At 43.9% G+C, this 12,515-nt stretch overlaps 1 protein-coding gene across 1 annotated transcript in view; it reads left to right on the top strand.

Annotated features, from left to right (window-relative positions):
- Positions 1 to 1,336: 1,336 nt before the first annotated feature.
- The window catches only part of SYDE2 (synapse defective 1, Rho GTPase, homolog 2 (C. elegans)), an 18,635-nt gene continuing 7,456 nt past the window's right edge, over positions 1,337 to 12,515 (top strand). Inside the window, exons 1-2 of the mRNA XM_010188056.1 lie at positions 1,337 to 1,883; positions 9,126 to 10,225. Coding sequence (XP_010186358.1) covers positions 1,337 to 1,883; positions 9,126 to 10,225 — 1,647 coding nt within the window. The remainder of the gene's footprint in view (positions 1,884 to 9,125; positions 10,226 to 12,515) is intronic.

Genomic DNA, 12,515 nt, shown 5'->3' on the forward strand with positions numbered 1-12,515 from the left:
CTTGGGCTGTCTGTGCACCCATGCAGGGCTTTGGGGTGGTTGTCGCCGGCAGAAGGGTCCCTGCCCGAGTCCCCAGTGCAGCCTGAAATGTAGGCACAGCCCTATGCCCGCTGCAGATTATTTCCATGACCTTTTGGTTAGTTTTTACTTGAAATGGCAGTGAAGTTTTGTGAAGGGGAACCCTTACAATGGCACACTTACATTTCCAGGCTACGGATGGGAGAAGGAATACAATTGCTGCCAATTCACTGAAAGTTTGCCGGAGATCTGCATCCTCAGTCCTGCTTTCACGTTTTCCACGGATTCTGTTAATTGACCAACTTAGGCCCCAGTGCAGCAAAGCACTCCGGTGGAGGTGTGCACACGCCTCAGAATGAGCACGCTTCAAATCATAGTGCAGTGTAACTAAACAAGCAAACATATTTTTTAAAAAAATCAACAACTTATGAATCTGTCATCAAATGAAATGGGGGTCTTTCAGATCTTATTGAGGATCTCTTCTGTTATTAATGTACAAAATTTTTAAAAACTTTTCTGTGTTTCTTCTTCCTTCCTTTCCTGATGGTGTGTTTAGCTTTATTCCCCACAAATCAAGGGATGCCTCTGTCATAATTATAGGATGAAGACGGTAAGAACAGACCTTTCTGGAGTTTTTTTTGTGCAGGACATATCCTTACCTTTATTTTGTGTCTCAATATAGAAATGAATCTATGTGGGTTTTTTGGTAGCCGTTTTAGCTATACATTATAGTAAAACCAGGGCCTATTTCTTCACTGGTATAAGTAGAGTGTTGAAATACTACATAGCAACTTTCCAAATCAGTTGTACCTGAATTTAGCTGAAGGAAATGCTGCCATTTCTGTCAAAGTATGCATGACCTTTCAGCAGGGCTATCTCACTGCCATTTATCTAAATTACATGGTGTTAAAAAAACAGCCAAACAAGCCTGACTCTTTATTAATTATGTGCACATTCTGCTTTGACAGGCTGAAATCTAATTTTATGATCACATTGACTTATCTTTTGTCCTTTTGGATGATGTCTAATGCAAATGTCATACGACAGCACATGTGTTCATCTGTCAACAGCAAAATTATATTCTAAGTGTTTGTCTTTGCCTCTCTTTCTGCCTTTCTTTCTGGGAACAGATCTCATAGAAAATGTTTACATAGCTTCGAGAAGCAGGAGGGAGCCCAAGTCCTCCCAGCCCAGCGAGGTCTCGGAGCACAGGTCGCAGGTGAACAGCATTACTGTTTCTAAGAAACGCAGCTGGCTGCAGCAGAGCACCCACTGCCCTCCTCCTCCTCCCCTGGAAGAAGAAAACACCCGTAAGGAAATGCACGGGGCTGTTATCCCGGTCCCCAAATCTCCCATCTTTCTGCCTGAACCCGCAGTGCTGCGGGCTCCCTCCGTGTCACCGGTGGGGCGGGAGTGCCCTGTGCCAAGCTGCACTCCTGCCGGTGCCCTGCCAAGCACCGCAAGCCCTGCCGTGCCGAGGAGTGCTGCTCTGGACTTTGGAGAGGATAACGATGCAGATGATGAAGGAGAAATATGGTACAACCCGATCCCTGAAGACGATGAGCTCGACTTGCCGAGGGTCCACCCTTCTGCTGTGAATAGCCCTGTTGCTGTGGGCTCCCCAATGGCTCGGTACAAACCCCACCCTGGGGGTGACTTGGGGATGGCCGTGGGTCCCCACGAGGGTCCCCCACGCTTCGTGGAGAGCGCAGCAGACAGTCGGACGGCTCAGCCCAGTGAAGTGAGTCAGGCGGATGCCGTGCATCCTGGGGAGCACGGGCAGCAGCACCGGCAGAGGTTTGCCTGCAAGGCTCCCGCTGTGCCAGCAGCAGAGGACAACCCTGCCTTTAAGTACCTTTCAACAGGTAAGAGGCTTCAGGAACACAGAAGTACTACATCCTCTGTTTTCTTTTAATAAACCCTTCTTGTGTCTCTTTTTCTTTCTCCCCCTTTTATCTTTATCAAGCAAATTTTGTGTTGGAAATGCATGTCAAGTTCATTAAAAAATGACTTAAATCGTGAGACTGGTAATTACTGAATGTAGAGCTGCACAGTGGTTTCTCAGTCAGTTTGTTCCTGGCACGTCCAGGTGGGGTTGTCCTCTGCACTCTTTGGCTCCCACCTCGCTGAAGAAAAACGTTTTACAAAGCGAGCTCGCTAAAGCCTGGTAATGTGAGGACAGACTGGGTTTTCTTTCTATTAGCTGGTGTCTAACCCTGGCCTTGGATTCCAGCCTCAAAACCACTTAATGTCTGCAGAAGTTTAGGAAAAGCTTTTAGGAAAATGTTTTTCAATATGAGGGTGGTAGATCACTGGCACAGGTTGCCCAGAGGTGATGCAGGCCCCATCCCTGGAGATGTTCAAGGCCAGGCTTGATGGGCCCTGAGCACCTTGATCTGGTACCACTGTCGCTGCTCACTGCAGGGTTGGGCTGGATCAGCTCTAAATGTCCCTTCCAACCCAATGCATTCTGTGATTCTAAGTTTCTTTAACTTGCTGTCTGGGACATGTTAATAAAGACCTTTTCGAAGACCATATAAATGCTGTTCATCACATTGCTTTCTGTAGTTGCTGTCTTGTTTATGGTCTCTGGCTAATCTAATAGAGTGGAGAGGAGCGGTTTTCACGTTAGAGGCCAGCCTCTTTGTTCCTTGTTATCTTTGGCTGAGAGATTGATTGTCTCATTTCCATAATTACATTAGTGTGTGAATTCAGCAACTCATTAAAGAATTTTCCCAGTCTATTAAAAAAAGTCCTAATAAAACCCCAAAAAAATTAAACTCACACCAAACAAAAGGAAGCAGGAAAAAACCCAACCCTTTCCAAAAAGGATATTATTTTTAATTACCGATGTGTATTGTATCACCTTGACCTTAACTCTAGTATCCTGTTGAGAGTTAGAAGCAACATAAAGGTCAAGAGACTGGGGGTTCCAGGCTCCCCTCTTTGGAGGAAGTTGATGCTTGCTTTGCAGGGATATTTAAGAGCCTTTATTTCTGCTCGGCTCAACAGAGAGGACCTGAAGCACCATAACTGGAGCCCAGGTGAGCACTGCCCTCCAGAGGAGCCCCCTGTCCATCTCTGCCATCCCCACACTCCTCTCGCCCCAAATCCGTGTGTGCTGGGAGCTGCTGTGCCCGCATTCCCTGTGCGGAGATTGCTGCTGGGAACAGGGCTTGTTTTCAAAGGCACCAAAGCAACCGCTGTAAACAGCAGGAGAAAAAACACTCAGTCTTCTCTTGTGGGAGCTCACATTTTTCTCTTTCTGTGGAAATGCTGCAGATACATGTGTATTTTTAGTTGGGAAGTGTGTTAAAGTTATCGGGCATTTATGTAGAAATAGCTCACTTGATAGCTGCAGTAAATACTTGGGCCAGTTATATTTGCTTCCAAGATAGATGAAATACCATGTTCTTCGGTAGTTTTTTGTCGTCTTGGAGCTCTAGGCGCTTTGGAGAAGTCAGTAAGCATGGTTATTTGGGAAAGCCGTGTGTGTCCTGCAAACTGACCCCCATTTAGGCAGTTAATCTCTCGATATAGAGTTGACTATTTTAAAAAAGCCCCAACCCTTTATGTAAGAAGAAAAGAAGTCAAAATTGTTTTCATGCCGAAGAAGCATTTATTTCTGAAAGCAAAATTGCCCATTCAAATTGTCTTATGAGACCAGGGGAAAGTGTTATGGATTTTGCCTGATTGGTTTGTTATGCATTGAATTAATTAAGGTACTTTAATTTCAGCTCTGCTTTTGCACGTATTGAATAGTGGTCACATTGAATAGATTAATTGATGATGAAGTGGATCCCTACTGCTCTATGATCGGATTTATTATGGAGAAGTGGCTTAGTTCTTCTTTCTAATCCAGTTAAGGTGTCTACAGTTATTTTCAGTCAAATTTCAATTGACAGCTTATCCATACAAAATTACTGCCACATGGTCAATTTAACTTCATTTGTGTTAGGATCTTGTTTGTATTATACAACTGCTATGAAGTAGATGTCTATGTTGTTAGAGCTGGGTAAATCAAGCAGTAACTCCTGACAAATAAGCAATGACTGCTCTGGGGGAAAGTCTGCTTATTTTTCCTATGGATATGATTTTGCCTGTGTTGATATTTGTTAGTATTAGTTTGAAGTATTAGATTTTAAGAAACAGAAAAAAGTGGGGCACTATAAAACCCAACAAATTACATAGTTGTTCATTTTGTCACTTGCTGTTTTCTTCTTTGGCTCATTGAATCAGTTTTGCCTGCAAAGCTTTAAACATTGCTGCCTTATTTGGATTTCCGGCTTTGTAGAGAGAAAATGGTTGTGGAATTTTTTCGTTTTTTCCTTTTATTTTTCAGAAGGTCTTGATTAGATAAAAGATTAAGTAAAAATAAACTATAGAATTCAGTTCTTGGCAGTCTTTCCAAACACAAATAGATATTTCCTGTAAATGTTATCAGTAAAATGGATCATGGTTGCAGAGGTGCTAATTTGCCCTATAGTCTTAATTTAAACCATTAGTTCCTGGTGTTAATCTGGTTACTTACTACAGTAAATGTCATTTATGTTAATAGGATTTGTCAGGTAATTCCTTAGTGAATAATTCTAGCCATGCTGACGTTTAAAAAGAAACTGATTAAAAATAAGGCGCCCCTATTGCAGAGCTTGGGAGAGTAATTAATGTATTTTGTTTATAACAAGTACACAAAGGCTATGAATAACAAGATAACTTGGTTCTGAGTTTGTAATGTGGAAATGTAGCACCTGCTCGTACAAGGTCTGTGGGACAAGACTTTAAGTGGAAAGGACCCTGGAGACTGGTTTTAATTTTGTCTCCTTGCACAGGCGAAGTGGTTATGATTGGAAAAGAGGAGTATTTTTTCTTATAAGTGCAGCCTGCGAAGGTCTTGCACATTGTGGGTTGCCAGGATCCGGACTGGGCCTTTACTGCTGACATGTACTGTACGTGTGTTCACAGTCTGCATGGAAAATCCTGGTAGGATTCACCCCAAACAGATTTCTTTTCAACGCTGTAGGAAGAGAAGGTTGATACCAAATTCCTGCTTAAATTTTTTTTCCAGATGGAGGATACTTTGTGCTTTAACTGTTTTCCAGGTGCAAGGAGCTTTGGTTTCACGAGGCAGAAAAGTATTCGTGCGAAGTAGTTGCAAAATGTTTGAGATACCCAAATGGTTTGGTGTGTGTCAGAAGAGTCCATCTGCTCCCTCCTTCTCCTGCAGAGCTCAAGTTGGTTTGTTGGTGGGATTTTGGGGAGTTTGAAGATCGAGCGCTTATTCATGCATGTGTCAGATCCATGGAGTGGCAGTGCCATAAAGACCTGTTGCTGAAAGAGGCAAAAGAATGTTGCAGCTGTGGTGTGGAAGCAGTTAATTTCAAGTAGCTATTGCCTTTTTCAGTCTCTGACTTGTATGGACTAACTGTTTGTATCCTCTGACTGGGGAAATAGCGGCAAGACACCTTTTCAGGCCATGAAGGCACGGTGAGGGGAGGAAATCTTTGTGAGAGCAGCCCGAGCAAACGGAGCTTGGCATCGTCAGCTGTGGTGCTGCCGCTCGCATCTTGGTGCAACAGCAGTGTCTGCACAGAGCCGACTAATGGTGCTGCGATGCACATAAACCAAAGTTTAAAATACCTGCACCAAAATCCAGCTTGTTTGTAGATACAGAGCTCCCTACCTGATTGGAGATCTCCTGTGCTGTTACACGACTTGCTGCTCTCCAGTGAGGTACCGCTGTCAAGGATGCTCTGAGGGTCGCTGTGGCAATGAAGAGCAGGCAGTGGTCAGCCCCTTCGTGAGCCTCTGGGGGTTTATGCTGTAATCACTTCCCGTTTTAATTAACAGGCTATTTAGAGCAATTTATTTTATATCTTTTGCTCCCATAAAAGTGATCCCTGAGTTGGTTGGTTTATTACAGCTTAGTTAATGTCAGTATGCATAGCATTACAAGAAAACAAACTACCTTTGCAGAGTTCTTAGAGTTGGGTTTTGGTTTGGTTTTGGTTTTGAGGAACTTTAAAGTAACTCTGAAACCTTACTTGAAGTGATGAGGACTGTTAGATGTATAATAAGGTAATCAAATGTGCCTGTATGGGTATGACAGTGATGTGTGTGCCCAAACACATGTAAACCACATTAAGCAGGGTCAGACAGACGTTTTTACTGAGCTAAATCTGCATGTGTCTGGTAGGGGCAGCGTGGTAAGTGCCGCAGACGGCTGGAGCCCTCTCTTGCCTGGGGGCAGCGCTGTGCAGGGGTACAGTTGGTCAACACAGCCTGGCTTGGAAAAGACCTTTGAAGATCATCTTTGGTGCTTTGGTGGAAAAGGGAACCTAGATGAGATTACCTAGCACCCCGTCCAGTTCCATCTTGAAAACCTCAAGCAATGGAGACTCTACCGTGTCCTTGGGGACATTATCCCAGGGATTGATTTTTTTTCTCACTGTAAAAAAATAAATGAATTGTATATTACACACACCTATATATATATGTATCATCAGCTGCATCACATAAAACTGAGCATCCCCTTGCCACCCTGGTGGTCATTTGTGTGACAGGTGCCTTCTGTGTTTTGCGTTGTCCTACCATTCTTCTGTAATGATATTTTTAAATTTTGCCTGCTCAGATGGGATGTGCAGTGGCAGAGTGAGTGGGGACAGGGACGGTGAGGAGCCTGTTTGCAGCCTTGCAACTTGGTCAAAGGAACGAGATGCAGCTCAGTTCCTCTGGCAGCCCTGTGAGAAAGCTGGGTGGGATGGGATGGGAAGTGAAGTGTTACTGGCCTGTGCCACAGCTCCTTTTGCTGCTTGCTCAGAGCTGTGTCATGTATACTCTTTAAAATTTCATGCATACCTCAGCACATTGTTGGCTTCAGCAGAACAACATGTGGCTCGGCTCGATGCTGATGTGTATACCATCCTGCATAATACTCCACTGTTGAGCTCCTTCCTGCCACATATTTCATTTTAACTGTGTAGTGCTGAATGCAGCAGAGGTTGGACACACAAAAGTCAGAGTGTTAGATTGACTCTTCAGTCTTAATGAGCTGGGGGCAGGTTTAATTTGCTGGCTCGCTTTTCCAAGCCTGTGCCAGCGACTTTTGACAGAAAGGGAAGATTAATGTTAGTGGGCTGAAGTATGGCACCCCTTGCTGCAGAGCGCTCCAGGCCAGCCCACCAGTGGGACCGTGCTGTGATTTGCAGCACAAGGGGAGTCTTTGTCCGCCTTTATCAAACACCACGTTTCTGACTAGCTGCTTGCCAGAAAAGCACAGCAGGCGTGCTAGAAACAGCCCTTCCCCTGCGAGGGAGCTCCCTCCACGAGATGCAGGGCTAAATGGATTTTCCTCTGTCGCTCCGGAAAACAGATTCGAGAAGTTATTCTTTATAACTGAAACTTTCTTTTATGAAAGTACTCTTTTAATAAACTAGCTGCAAAAGTTATTAAAGCCAAACGTATACTGGGACTAGAACTAGTCTTTGTAGGGTTTTTTTGGGGAGGAAAAACCAAAACCAACAAATTACTGTGGTCAAAGACCGGATCGTCTGATTTAACTGTTTAAGCTAAGTGAAGCATAAAGATTAAGTTAGAGTTAAATGGTGAAAATTAATTTGGATGAACAGGAGATTTGTAAAAAGTCTCTAGTTGCATGATGGTTTGGGCTGGAAGTGATTAGTTTAGAGTTAAAGCAGTAATCCTTTGAGAAACCTGTAAGAGAAACTGCTGTGAAGTGTGGTTTCTCATGAAAACAATGCTGCTTTCTTTCGTTTTATGTGCTGTAAATAGACTCTTCCTTTCCCTGGCTAGCAAGGGGATGGATATAGGTGTTTGAGTCTGTGAGCTGCTCGGGCTGATTGCACCACGCGGGGTTAGTGTGCGTGGGGCTCCGTGGTACCCGAGCCTACACAGACAAGGCTACACGAGTCCTCACAGGAGCTGCTAAAATTTGCAAAGTGATGAGTGAATGGGGTGGGTGTTGCTATCAAGAACTGTTGGTTTCTCAAGGGATAGAAAAGTGAAAGTACTCAGTTGTGCTGGTTTCTGTCATTCTAGCCTCAGTTCCCCCCTTGCACGCTTCATTAACCTCTGTAAATTCAGTGCCTTTTCGGCAGTCATTACTGCCTCATGCTGGTGACAGTGAGAAAGGCTCAAGCTATAACTTGGTATTTGGATTGTATTTGGATTTCCTCGAGTATTGGAGCATGAGGTGAACCGCAGGTTCCTGGCTGTGTGCAGTATTGGCTCATGCCTGATTGTGTTCCCTAATTAGCTCTCTTTTACTGCTGAATTAATAAAAGAGGGAATCTATTTCCTTTTCCCCTCTTAAGCATCAGAGCCTGCTGTTATGGGGATTTTTGGGTTTGGTTTTTTTGGTACTTTGAGAAGTGAGTGATTTCCCACAAGGATGTCACTTGGGAACCTAATAAATTTAAGCCATGTCATGAGATGGTTGTGGCAGGGAAGACAGAAAGGTACAAACAGGAATGCAGGATGCAGTTGAGAGAAATGGAAGAAAAGGTGTGAGATGCTGCTTGCATCTACAAGGAAGGGATTTAGCGCTTTTTAGGGTACTAGAGGGCTGTGCACAAGAGTATAACCGTATTCTTCACTAGTGACAAGTCTCTTTGCTCTGGACCTGAGAGGACTGGGCAATGCTGATGTGTTGGGTGTGTAGTTAACTGCTCCATAGACAGAGGCGTGTTTGCCGTATTCCTGTGTTTTCCCATGTAAGACTGGTTTTGTCGCACCTGTGCTCCAGGAATGCAGCCGTATCTGCTTGTGAGGGGCATACATTGAGCTGAATGCAGTGGGTGAGATAGCTCCCTTGTTTATATGTAGTTTCTGGTCCTTTCATCTCCATATCGCAGAATAAATCTGTCTTCTAACTGTGCACTGCCAAATTTGGCTGAACGAGTCAGCAGAGTACAGCTCTCTGAATGCTTGTGAACATTTGACTGATGAATCAGCGATGGTTGTCTGAGTGAACTGCATTTATCAACTTATGGCAAATCAACATGATTTCCCTTAGTTTATTTATTTTTTATTCATTGTGAACTGCAGTTACTGTGCAGTTTGAAAATGATTTTTCCTCTTTTCTTCTGAAGGGTCTGGAGTTGGGCTTGCACACAAGGCTGATATTCCCACGACAGAAGTTTCTCCTCCAAGTCCCAGTCCTCTGAAAAAAAGTGGATCCATCAACTGGCCTTTCCCTGACAGAATTAAATCTCCCAGGACTGTGAGGAAGCTTTCCATGAAGATGAAGAAGCTGCCAGAGCTGAGCAGGAAGCTGAGTGTCAAGGGAACTTCAAGCCATAGCAGTTCAGAGAACCCCACCTCCCTGCTGAAGGGGAGCTGCCGGGATGCAAGCCATGCTGTGTCCTTGCCCTCGTCTGGAAGCTCAGCCACAGCTGCCAGCAGAAACGTGATAAGTCGTTACCACCTTGACAGCAGCGTGTCATCACAACACACCTACAAAAAGAAGAGCTCGAGGAGCTCCAAGTCCTTCAGCAAAGGTGGTTACCTCAGTGACGGCGACTCTCCCGAACTTATAGCAAAGTCAGGTAAACATGGGCATGACGTTAAGTGTGGGAAAGGAAAGGAGAGCCTTCCAGGTAACAGCGGTAAAACCGAAATAGATATCGATGCCTTCAGGCACTACAACTTTTCTGATCAACCCAAGTGCTCTCAGTACATCTCTGGACTCATGAGCATTCACTTTTATGGTGCTGAAGACTTAAAACCACCAAGAATCGACTCAAAAGATGTCTTTTGTGCAATACAGGTTGACTCAGTAAACAAAGCAAGAACAGCCCTGCTTACGTGCAGGACAACATTTCTGGATATGGACCACACGTTCAACATAGAAATCGAAAATGCTCAGCACTTAAAGCTGGTGGTGTTCAGCTGGGAACCCACCCCACGGAAAAACCGGGTGTGTTGTCATGGGACTGTGGCGCTTCCCACTCTCTTCCGGGTGACGAAAACGCATCAGCTGGCTGTCAAACTGGAGCCCAGGGGGCTCATTTATGTCAAGCTGTCCCTCATGGAGCAGTGGGAGAACTCTCTTGACGGTCTTGATGCAGATCGGGAGCCTGTGATGTTTGGGGTAGAGGCTCGAAAAGTTGTGGAGAAGGAAAATGCGGGCTTGATGGTTCCACTTCTGATGCAGAAATGCATTCTGGAGATTGAGAAGAGAGGCTGTCAGGTACTGTGTGTGTTTTAATCTGTTTTGTTAATGTTTCTGTGTTGAAGTAGCTGTTGTTGCAGAGCGTAAGCAGTAAGTGGGAAAGTGGAAATTGAAAACACCTTTACATGTACATTTTTTTGCTTTGCTGCACCTGCTTGGTGAACAACAGTCATTGTAATGTGGGGAGAATAGCAGGACTGTGTGAAATCAGCGCTGCCAACTTGACCTTTGTAGCAGAGAAGTATGCGTGCTCACAGGGGATGCTCACAGTAGTGCTTTAGGACTGGGGATAGCAAAACGAACCTGCAGCCCCCAGCATGTAGGGTCACCCTCAGAAAGCAGAGCCAAAGTGAGAACTTGGAAGTGCTCAATTCCTGAGACACGGATCGCTCCATAAGGACGTGTGTCTAAATGCAGAAATGAGTATGAAGTTCTTACCCAAACCCAAGGCAGTGTGTGCAGTGACACAAAGTGTTGAGGACAGATCTGCTAAAGCATTACCTGCGTGTGTGCAGTCTCGGGCCATTGTGCCAAAGCCTTGTCTCTGCCATCACTTTGTGCACAGCATTAAGATGAAGAGAAGACCCTGAGGAGCTGAATTAGTTGTTTCCACACATCATTGCTCCTTGTCTTTCTTCAGGTTGTTGTCAAGATTGGGACAGGAGATGAACGCTGTAAAGCAGCGGTGCCCAGTGTCTTTATCTTAATGCAGTTTATTGGTTGATATGACCTAAGGGACAAAAGTGGGTATGAGAAATGAGGTACAGAAACAGATCGCCAGTGAGGAATGCTGGGTGGGAAGCCCATTGAGGAGGATGAGGCGCAGTCCTAAGGGCAGATATTCCCCTTGGCAATCAATTTGAAGCTGGTGGGAGAGCTGATGCAAGCTGTTCTGGGTGTGTGAGCCCTCGCTTTCCGTTACACCTGCCCTTGCTCAGGTGAAATTGAGAAGCAATCACACCTACCACTGTTACTGTTTTACACTGCTGGCGGGTTGGATGTAGTGCCAGGTGTTAGGAGATTAACTCTGCTCTTTATAACCCGGGTCATGAAGTACAGAGGGAAATGGTATGTCTATGCAATTACTTTGCTGAAAGTCACTGATAACAATTCTGTGATTCTTACTGTGAATGCTTCTCCTAGCATTATGCAAATCAGCGAAAAAGAGAAGTTTTATTCTTTCCAATGTATGTGTCCCGTGGCTTCAGCATTTTATTTTGGGCTTATTGGCACCTAGTCATGCAAATGATATTGGGTAATCAAGGCAACACTGGTAATGAAGCGATTGGGATCTGAATTGTCTGAATGTACCCGGTGCTTTTGAGCGTGAAATCTAATTTGTGTATTTGCACAGGGAGAACCAAAAATGCAAAATATACTGTTAACTTCTTGTTCTAGCCGTGTCTGACAGTTTTGGCTTTCCTATAGACTGCATGCTGTTGTGGTGTGTTGTCGCCACCTGAACTTCAGATGTGGCGTTAGAAAACTTGAAAAGTTTTATAGAAATTGTCTGAGGCAAATACTAAATTGTATTCAGACCTGGGAAAGAGGGAGTACAAATTCCATTGGGTAACTTTCCATTTATTTTAGCGGGAATTAATGTATGGCCAGACAAATACTCCTGTTTGCAAACCTGGATTTTCATGGTCTAAGTCAGTACAGTCCAAGTTCGTTTTTGGGGGTTTTTTGGTGGGTTTTTTGTTTGTTTGGGGTTTTTTTTGTCTTTTGAGTCCATGGTAGTTTTGGACTGACCTTTCGCTGCTGAGTACAGCTGCCTTTAGGCGGAGTTCATTAAAATAAAATTAATATGTTTTAGTTCCTTTAGATCATAGGAGTGCTTTGTGTAAATGGTGTTTATGAAAACTAAATAATGATAAAATGCAAAATTTGAGTGCATTAAAACAAGTGATTTAAGTAGTCATTCAGTCCAAGAGTGTTGTGGGTTCATTCCTATCACCTTGAGCAAGTTAAATAACCGCTGTTTTGCATACAGCTTTCCATAGCATCTGAAACGTGGAGGTCAGCTTCTCGTTGTCTTTAAAGTAGCGCATTATTGGTGTGATAATGCAGCATTCATCATTCTCTTGAAAATCTGCCTACTGATAGAAAATAACACAAATTTTGTTTTCTGTCTAACTTAATCTTGTAGGAAAAATGTTTTAGTTTATTTTTTTAACAGGTTTATAACATTTCTTATTTTTAGTAGGTTGTTGTATGCTTTTTTCTGCTAATTATTAATAACTCTGTTTTGGTACTGTAATTTTGTGTGTATAAAGCTCAAACACTTTTTCTCCTCATTTCTTCCTGC

Source organism: Mesitornis unicolor, unplaced genomic scaffold (genome assembly GCF_000695765.1).
Source record: "Mesitornis unicolor isolate BGI_N332 unplaced genomic scaffold, ASM69576v1 scaffold47687, whole genome shotgun sequence".
Taxonomy (NCBI): Eukaryota; Metazoa; Chordata; class Aves; order Mesitornithiformes; family Mesitornithidae; genus Mesitornis; species Mesitornis unicolor.